General features: G+C 31.4%; 1 protein-coding gene across 1 annotated transcript; it reads right to left on the bottom strand.

The window, feature by feature from the left end:
- Positions 1-1507: 1507 nt before the first annotated feature.
- Positions 1508-5490, bottom strand: LOC134694899 (protein toll-like). Its single transcript, XM_063556005.1, has 2 exons — positions 5424-5490; positions 1508-4171 (listed from the first exon to the last, which is right to left on the bottom strand). Exons 1-2 carry the CDS (start codon positions 5442-5444, stop codon positions 2045-2047), a joined length of 2148 nt encoding a protein of 715 aa, XP_063412075.1. The 5' UTR covers positions 5445-5490; the 3' UTR covers positions 1508-2044.
- Between the last annotated feature and the right edge of the window lie 5455 nt (positions 5491-10945).

The following is a 10945-nucleotide window of genomic DNA, read 5'->3' on the forward strand; positions in this document are numbered from 1 at the left end:
GTGTTGTTTATTCTTTAGTTTTCTATGTTGTGTCATGTGTACTATTGTTTGTCTGTATGTCTTTGTCATTTTTAGCCATGTTGTTGTCAGTTTGTTTTAGATTTATGAGTTTGACTGTCACTTTGGTATCTTTCGTCCCTCTTTTATAAAGTTATTACCTCTACGTCTTTCATTCTGATTTTCCAGCCAAATCCACTTCTTATCAAAGGAACAAGTGACCGATATATGACCGAACAAAACCGTTCGGTCATTTTTAAATAGCTGCACATTTTTATGAATCTGCGATATAGCATTTTGCTTGAGATTGATATTGTTAATTTTCGGGATTCCATAAATGAACAGGTATACTCTCTTTATTCAGTAATGAGATAAATCTATTGAAGACGTTCTATCTTATTAAGAACAGTATACGAAAACTGGTATCAAATTATGACTTAAATCAATATCTTCACTATTGTGTTGCGGAAATTCACTCGGCAATCTGTATTTTCCCCTCATAGTACAATTGATCCAAATCTAGACCTCGATGGCTGAACAACTGCAGTTAAAAGGACATGTGTCTTTCATTGAGATATTAAATATGAAAAATCTGTCGACCACGAAGAAATTGTGGATGTCCGCATGTATGGTTTTGCATTTCAACAAAGTTTTTGCTAGCCAATTTGAACTGTTCTAAGAAAGGTTCGACCTTGCTATTAAAATTTATAGGATTGTCAATGATATTTATAGGATATCTGAAGGCAATACTAAATTTAGATCTTTTAACGGATTAATCAAAATTGGTTGTAAATATTCACTCGTTTACGATAACATTGTATTCGAGGTTCAAGGAGTAGGTTCACTAAAACCCCTTTTTGGCCCCAAAATATAGCAGTTTTACAATATAGTGAAAATATAATCTTTAAGTTATTCATTGGAAAGTAGAATGGTTATGCTACATAAATATGGGCTGCTGTTGACAATACAATGCACATCTATCGGGTACTAGCATCATTAAATCGTGCTTAATTACTGAAATCTTCACAATTTTAGCATTTTAGTTAAATTTGAGACGGTGTCCGTGTTCATGTTCATTCATTATATTGAAATTTAAGTTGTATTTGATGATAATACATAATGTATATAAAGGTTGAGGATGACAATGTATGCAGCCACTTTCGTTTTTGACAAAAAAAACATCTGAAAAGAGACGGTTTTTTTGCATTTTTGATAAATTTTTTGCATATTTAAGATTCAATCGAAGCATTTTAGTGACTAAATCAGTTAAAAGCTTTCACATAAACTAATCGAACCAATTGTAATAGACACTTTTAAAAATGTTTAAAAAGTGTCTAAAATCTTTCGTTAGATGAACTTGAAAATTGAGGCCAAAATCTTGGTCCTGAATGCTCTTCAAGTTTGTACTTTATTTGGCCTTTAAACATTTTTGGATTCGAGCGTCACTGATGAGTCTTTTGTAGACGAAACGCGCGTCTGGCGTAAATATAAAATTTTAATCCTGGTTTCTATGATGAGTTTATTTATTGAAATGAACATGTCTTAATCATATAGCATTCTAAAAGTTAAACAACGATGATGTTATGCGACCGTTATATCTACAATTGACAGTGGCAAATCTTCAACTACGGTACTGTGTTTCCGATTTCAATGCATTACAAAAAGAAATAATACCTTAGAGCTTGAAAACATGTATAAAATTGATATACAAAAAACATTCGCGAAACTTCATGAATAGTTTTGCTGCAAAGACGTCATGGCTAAACGTGACGTCATACATTACAAACTGGAGGTTATTACGTTACCTCTACGCTTCAAATTAAGATAAAATCACATTAAAATTGCGAATTCGTGGTAGGTGTTGTTTTATTTTCGATTATCCTGTAGTAATCGAATATTTGTTGATCATGCTTTCAAAATGGCGGGTTTCTCCTTAGTTACGACTGGTCAACTATGGATTTGAGGGCAACTTTTAGCCAATGAAAAAAAATGTTACATAATGATTGCATTAGAATTATAAGTTGTCATCTACAGTTATGTTCGTGATTTATAGTCTTGTTTTAATGTTATCCATCAACTTGTTATCGAAATTACAAAAGTCAAATGTATGTCCAAGTCTTACAAAGGCTTTTAACCTCCTATCTTTAATATGACTACTATCCAAAATATCATAATTAACAACAGCAATTCTTCGACACTTGTTTGACTTGTATTGAGCCCAAATTTGATTCCATTCAATCTTTTGAAATTGTGATTTTAAGTAGTCTTTGCTAAGGATGACTAAATATGAATTTGAATTTGCAATTTCAGTTAAGATCTGTTCCACCTGTACACCACCTAGGGTAAAATCTCTAGGGGGCAGACAGACTTTGAAGCCATTTCGTTCTAGATTGGGAACTACAACTGTATTTACCCATTTCATTATATTGTAGTTTTCTGTATTGAAAGACGAATAAACATCAAATCTGGTCGGTTGCGGACTGTCGAAACTATTGAATCTGCTAAAGTTCTGCATTCTAAAATTCCTTAAAAGTAAAAATATTTCGTACTTCATGGTCAAGTAAAGAACCAGTGATATCAATACAAATAATAATAAAATTAGCAATGCATATTGCACAGTGGATTGCGTTTTTTCTACGGTACAAAATTGAGAGAAAGAAATCGCATCAATAACTTCATCTTGAAAAAGACAGGTTATGAAGTTATAACCTCTACGTCTTTTATTCTGATTTTCCAGCCAAACTTGAATCCATTTCATCTCACAGGAACACGTGATCGTTATATGTCCGAACTGAACTGTTCGTTCATTTTTAAAGAGCTGTACATTTTTATGAATCTGCGATATAGAATTATGCCTGAGATTGATATTGTTAATGTTCGGGATTCCATAAATCAATGGGTCTACTCTTTTTATTCGGTTATAAGACAAATCTATTGAAGACGTTCTATCTAAAAACGTACGGTATACGAAAACTGTTATCAAATTATGACTTAAATCAATATATAAACCATTGTGCCACGGAAATTCACTCGGCAATCTGTATTTTCCCCTCATAGTACAATTGACCACAAGTCTAGACCTCGATGGCTGTTCAAAACAACTGCAGTTAAAAGGACATTTGTCTTTCATTGAGATATTACATATAAAAAGGTCTGCACTAATATTAAAAATATGTCGACCACGAAGAAACGGTGGATGTCCGCATGTATGGTTCTGCATTTCAACAAAGTTTTTGCTAGCCAATTTAAACTGTTCTAAGAAAGGTTCGACCTTGCAATTACAATCTATAGGATTGTCAATGATATTTATAGGATATCTGAAGGCCATACTATATAAAATTGGAAGTGTTAGTCCTAATTTCGAAAAATTCGGAGATTCAGAAATTTGGTTAGAGACTAAATAAATATTTCCCCCACCTTTTGAAAGATTGAATTTAAAATCTAATTCATTTGTAAATTCCGAAATGTGATTGCTGCTCAATTGTATAAAATCAAACGAATAATCGAGAAATAAGTTTGTTAAATCAATGCTTTTTAGAAAATTACGACACAACAAAATCTTCATAAGAGAACCTGGACGATAGTTAAACGTATTTGGCTCAATATACTGTATCTTGTTGTCAGATAAATCCAAAACTCTCAAATATTCTAACACTCTAAAAGTAGTATTAGTCAACCTTTCAATTCTGTTAAACGACAGATTTAATGTGTCTAGAATGTGCAAACATGCGATGTCAGGGATATTTTCAATCTGGTTTTGAGAAAAGTTTATATCCACTATGTTTCGAAATTCACAAAGACTGCTTGGAAAAACATTTAAATTGCCTTGCTGGTATAAAATCTTATTTAACAATGTGTCATTAGCGACACCAGAAACAATAACAAATCCTTGTTCTCCTCTTGGTTCCAAACGTATTGACCCGATTAAATTCTCAGATTTAGAAATAATCCAGTATGGCCGTGAATATTCCACGCAACAAGTGGTAACACTGTTCCCTGCAAAAGTACGCCCTTTTGTGATATGTTGTTCACAAGAGTTTGGACACATAAGGTAATCACTAGCAACTGTATCTTCGTGCCACCGAAAATATCCAGGAATTGGCTGTCTATTAGTATCACTAATATTTAATGCTAAACAGATGTGAACCCCAAAATTAATGAAGAACAGTTTGATCTGAAATAGAAAATATTTGCTTTTACAAAACAATATAGAATGCATTATTTTAAAATTTCAGAGGATAAATACTAAAAACATGGAGACTACTAAAGAATGTGCAACATGTATCTTACGAAAACCGGATATAAAGGCATGGGTGTTTTCTAACGCCACATGTCGTCTTATCATGACAGCATGTCCTGTGTTAAAAATGAAACATTAGACTTTTAACTTTTTGGATCTATAAACTTTGCTTATTTATGTAACGACAATTCCTTGAAAATTATCGTATAATAATTTTAATTCTGAAAAACAAAATGGTGGTGTGTTGGGCTTGATTTTTCTGTGGTGTTTTCTTATCAGAAAATGAACTGTGTTTAATGGCCGTCAACATAATTTAAAAAAAGGTAAAATCCTGATATCTTTGATTGACTCTATTTCGAACATTTTCAATAGAAAAGCTATGAATAAGTTTTGAAAAGTAAAACAATATTTGCAAGGTACCAAAAGGTCATATCAAAATTTAGATATAAACATTGTCATGCAAAATTTAGGTTTTGGATAAACATTTCTTTCTGTTTATGATTTGATTTGAATACTTCGGATGTGCAGAAGAAAATAAAGAAGAAGAAGAAGATGATATTTTTTACAAGTACTATAAGTTTTAAATGACTAGCAACTTACTTTAATTTAGTTGATTATGTTCATTATTGAGGGCTGTAAGGAGATCTCTGTAGTTGTTAATTTTACGGCAGAAGATCGTTCGTAATTAACGATAATGTATGGTGAATGATTTCAGAAATTACATATCGAATATTTAGCTTTAACACCAGGTTGCATTCTTAAATACTACCTTAATCATCATTATTTTTTAAACAAATTCTAAATTGAGCATAGCAACATGCATAAAAACAAATAATTGTTTGAAAATTTGAAATGCAAATCAGTTCGTAGTTTTATCGTACGAATTAAATAAAATAAATGCAGATTGTCTATTAGCTTTTCGAAGTTGTATTCAAAGCATTTAGAATTAAACAAGCCTTTTGTTTAATTTAAATCCAAGCTATATCTGTATATGTTTGACTTACTATTTGTTTCATATCATGTGGACTCTTTATTAGCGAGTAAAATGCTTGAAATTACGATTGAATCCCTTACTTATAGACATATATGTTTTGTAACCCTCAATCAAAATTATTGATACTTGCATTCTCTAAACCTAAACCGCATGCATGCATAATTTGAGTTACGATATAAAATATAAACAAACCATAATTATAATAAATCCCATCACTTTTCTCTTTCAGTACGCGACTACAATGTTTTTACTAAGTGCATGAATATTTGTAACTACAAACAAAGAGTCGTATTTTCTGTAACGTTATATATAAGTTATATCCTGCCACTCTTCCGGCCACTTAACAATACATGAATGCCCCAAATTGATATCGGATTATTCAAAAGGGTTTAATATGGAACGCCGTAGGTGTCTAATGTGTTAAATTTTTGTCATTTTATGCTGATTATCATTAAATGATGATACTTTGTCATTATGATATTTTGTTATTATATAGTGGTACTCTATTATACGACCTTCAACATGGAACCCTGGCCATCAACAAACAGCAAGCTATACGGATCTAGACAATGATAAGTGTGAAATTAATTCAAACATGTAAACTAACGGTCTAATCTATATAAAAAAAACGAGAACGAGAAACGCTCATGAACCACATCAACAAACGACAACCACTGAAAAACAGGTTTCTGACTTAGAACAGGGACAAACAAATGCTGCAGGTTTAAACTTTTAACAATCGCCAACATTCGCCCTAACCTGAAACATTACAACATAGTCATTCACAATATAAAATATCGTTTGAAATGACTAAAACTGATAAAAAAAAAAGTAATACATGCAAAAACAAGTAAACATACACTGAGCAACATAGATACAAAATGTAAAATAATGTCAAAAAGACAAATATTCCATGAGATAACATGGCTTTACATAAATTACATACAGTAAACATAAGCTATTCTTTTTTTGTATTTGTGGACACGGAATAAGTGTTTACAAAATAAATATGTTGTTCATGGAGGAACTAACAAGAAACCGACCTGAACTGTTCATAGTACGGGAACAGAAGTGAAAAATATCTTAATACTAAATACCTATCAACTGTAGTCTATATTGAAAAAAATACTGAGACGATATATAACACGAAATAAATAAACACAGGTCAAATAAAAACCATTGATGTGTAGGAAGATACAACTGGGGCATTACAAACTAGTAATCACAAAATGAACTGACTAAGAAAAGGCAAATACAACTTTAAAGACTAGCTAGAGTGATAGCATGTTAATTTATGCATGCTGAATATTTTTATATTCTTAGTACTTGATATAAGTATATAGATAAAAGAAGATGTGTTATAAGTGCAAATGAGGCAACTGTCCATCCAAGTCACAATGATAGTCTTTATTATTTGATTTTGCCATTTGAGTAGGGACTTTCCGTTTTGAAATTTCCGCGGAGTTCAGTATTTTTGTGATTTTACTTTTTAAACCTTACAAAAGATGTAGAGTGTGTTTATTTAATGGTTTATATGGAAATGTGCAGTTTGCACGATATGTAAGGGCTGTATCTACTTATCCATTATTTCAAGTCGCTTCTTCTGATTAAAAGTTACAGAACCCTAGATTGAAGTTAGCTATTTATTACGAAAAGCCCGCGGGATCTGGCTATACACTAGCACTGCAATTAAAACTAAAAACCAAAACAAGGGTGATCTTTGCTGCTCTCAAAAGGGTAAGCAAATTATATACCGTATATGGCTAACAGTTATTTCACATTCTATAATATAAAGATAAAGGCAATGAGGAGTAAGTAGAAGCTTGAATTAAATATCGGAACACCTTTGATAAAATCCTTTCTGGTCCAGCTTTTTGTATTGAAGTATCATATTGAGAGGAATAACAACAAAAAAGTTACTGCCTATATTCCGATTACACGTTAATCGGTTTAAGACCTGGAGTGGTAATTGACTCTCGGTTTGTGATCGATAAAAAAAATTGACACATTATGGCCATTGTTGTGTTCTTGAAATGTCCAAACAGACCGGTTATTGTCGGAGATATAGTAGTAACCCAACTTATTATATTCCACTGTCCTCTGCTTGCAAACAACTGAAGCGGATTAAATTTAATCTTACAAAGTGACAAAAATGTTTATTTTTCAGTCTCTTTTTCCTGTTGATGTCTTGTTTCTATTTTGATAGTTTAAACGGACAGTTATTACATCAGAAATCTGGAAATATGGTATATCATTTCCGATTTCAAAATCTAAAGATAGTTTAATATGTCATATTCGTACTTGTCACAATAAAGGAAAATCTTGTGATGATCTTTGTTCTCATTGTTCACATATTAAAACGACCGTTTGATCCAAAATAAAAATTCGGAAATATGAAAAATAATCGCTTCATCGCTATTACATATTTTATAGATACTTGCTTTGTTATTAATAAACTAGGGATATTTCTTAGTTGCGCGTTGAAGACACGTTAAGTTCACGTAACTGATAAGGAATTCCAGATGCTAATTTGTAACTGCTGTATCACAAATAATCACAAATGCGGTCATAACGCTTGGACGAAAACTGGGTGAATTAAATTCTGTGACTGTAGTACACAGCCGTTCTTATCAAACGCAATCATAGGTTTGAACGTTGTTTTAAATTAACACTTGTGCATGATATATATAATATAGATCGCAAGGTTAATTTAACTCTGATGTGTGGTAATTTATACATTTTGTCTTTAGTTTTCATTTCTAGTTTTCCTATAACTTTTCATTCAGTAGATTGTAGTATTAGTAAATGGATCTAATTAGAGAATCACCTGGACATTTTAAATTTGGTCTGTCACATCGTATAAGAGCCTATGCAATTCCATAATACTTATACATAAAAAATGTTACTGATTTGTTTTAATTATTGCAAACTGTATTACGTAAATAGCATTATATTTGTATCCACTTGTATTTTTGTCCATCTAATGAGTTAAGCCTCTTTCAACAGATTTTTACTATCGTTCTTATGTTGTACTGTTATACCACTGTCCAAGTTAGGAGGAGGGTTGGGATCCCGCTAACATGTTTAACCCTGCCACATTATTTCTGTATGTGCCTGTCCCAAGTCAGGAGCCTGTAATTTAGTGGTTGTCGTTTCTTTATGTGTTACATATTTGTTTTTCGTTCATTTTTTTTTATATAAATAAGGCCGTTATTTTTCTCGTTTCAATTGTTTTACAATGTCTTATCGGGGCCTTTTATAGCTGATTATGCGGTATGGTCTTTGCTCATTGTTGAAGGCCGTACGGTGGCCTATAGTTGTTAATGTCTGTGTCATTTTGGTCTCTTATGGACAGCTGTCTCATTGACAATCATATCACATCTTCTTTTTTATATTTATATCTATTGGACATTCATAAGTTGATATATTTATCTTTATTCTCACAAACCAAATTACAAAGGGATAGAGATTAGTCTTTTACAACATATAACAAACACAAGGTAACATTGAACAAAATCCCAAAACAGCATTCCGTATTTAGTTTCCTATGTTGCGCATTGTTTGCTGTTGTTTGACATTTGGTCAAGTGTTTTCCCATTGTTAGTTAGTTTATTTCAAATGTTTTACCAATATGATCAGTACCAATTAATTCTATATCATTTTGAGTGCATATAAAGGTTTGTAAAATAATCTAAGTTAAAATGTATGTCAAAAGAAACTTTTCATTTCACATAAGTTTGAAACGTTTACAGAAGCGAGAGATTATTACAGCCATATACAATAATATAACCATAATTTTTTTATCGCTAAAATCATGAAAACTCGTAATTTTCCCGAACGTACAAGTAATTTAATTGGATATCAAACTATCAATCATTTGATTGTAGTGTTAAAATTTATTAGGCGGAAATCCTGCAAACGTTTAGCTCACAGCATCGAATTGTCATATCTCCACTTTTAAAATTAATTGTACCATAAATATTTCTGATTGCCTCTAATATGATTTCCGATCAATTGTTATTGTGTACATGCGAAAAATATAAGGAAATTATATGGTTTAGGATTTTTTTAGGTCAGAAAAAAAAGATAAATGTTCGCAATATTCGAGTCGTGTTTTACAGAGAGGTTTGATTTAATGAAATTTCAAAGAATCTAAATTTAAATTAGCTATTGCAGAAAACAGAAACAGTAAGTTCGACGAATTTCACACTTACGCCGTTTAACAAAAATGATTTAAATTATTACTAATACCTAATGTTGCTCAGATTTATTTCCGTTTATTACAATTCTACCAAAATCATTTCGTTCCATGAACCCAAGATTGATTATTTAATTAAACTGAAGTACGTTAAGGATTGTCAAATCTAACAAATTCATTAAATTATTACAAAGCAAGGTAAACAAAAATCGGATTTATTTGCGCAGCTGCAATACCTACTACGTCTTAGAAGTACGCAATTTTGCAATGCACGCTTCTTGTCCCATTTTAACTCAACCTCAGTTCAACATAGTAATCAAATATATTAGAGAATTATGTACTTATATATATATATACATACGTGGAGTCTAGTTCACCTGTCACGTGCAGGATTCGAAGTCACAACCTCCGTGTTGAGTTGCTATTGATACAGTAGTACGACCATTAAGGCCATTCGGCCACCGATGTCCTTCAAAACAGCAGTTTTAGGTAAAGCGGATGACCAATCATAGCAGTAGCAAATATTTATATGTGTGTTAATTTTTTTTTTCAGAAGTAACTTCATAATTCCATATTTCATATTCTGACGACATCAATGAAAGGCTCTTGAATTATTTGCTTATTGTTTCCTTTAACGACATGGAACATTGCAAATGGATACTGTACATATTGATGTTGGTGGTTGATGTAAAAGGTAATGTTGATTTGAATGAAACTTGAAACCTCATCAATATTAGTCACATTAAGATCAATGGGAGCTTGTAAAATAGAAAATTTATTCTTCCAATGATCAGTCGTTATCATAATAGAAAGTGGGGATATCTAACTTCGGAACTAGTTGTATTCAGAACTTGTATTTAATGACAAATTGCTTTAAAGAAGTTCGCTAATAAGTTTCAAAATAACAAGCTTATCATAACATTAGTATATATTGATAGGGGATTAATAAAGGAACCAAAAGAGCAAAAAAAAATATTTGGGTCCGTATGCTTGTTTTAGTAATATTAGCCATTGAAATTTTAGTGGAAAAATGTTCTCTCTAGAAGTTGGAACTATATCATTGACGAGTTTATCTTTCTAAAAACTATTAAAAAAATAACAAATATTTTATAAGACTTTAACTGATGATTTATAATTGTACATGTAAAAAATCAATAAAAAGAAAATAAAGGGTTAGTGGGCAAATTTTTTTAAAACATTCAAATGGATAAAACCAGAGGATTCCGAAGATCTAACAGAAATTCCATACCATGACAAGCGAACGTCCTTGGTGTATAAATTATAGAAATGCAGATGTATTTATTAAGTAAAACTTGGCTTTGTAGCAATAACACAGTTTTCACAATATTATCGATCAAATTTCGGAGCGTTCAAATATAATCGCAATCCAAGCCATACATATCATTGACATGACAAGGTTTGTTTTCTATATTTTGAAACATCAGAACTATTTGTCGAAAATGCTGTACCGTGAAATCGTTTATCATTAAATTTACACCTTGAAATTACTCGAAAT

Source organism: Mytilus trossulus, chromosome 13, assembly GCF_036588685.1.
Source record: "Mytilus trossulus isolate FHL-02 chromosome 13, PNRI_Mtr1.1.1.hap1, whole genome shotgun sequence".
NCBI classification, from domain to species: Eukaryota; Metazoa; Mollusca; class Bivalvia; order Mytilida; family Mytilidae; genus Mytilus; species Mytilus trossulus.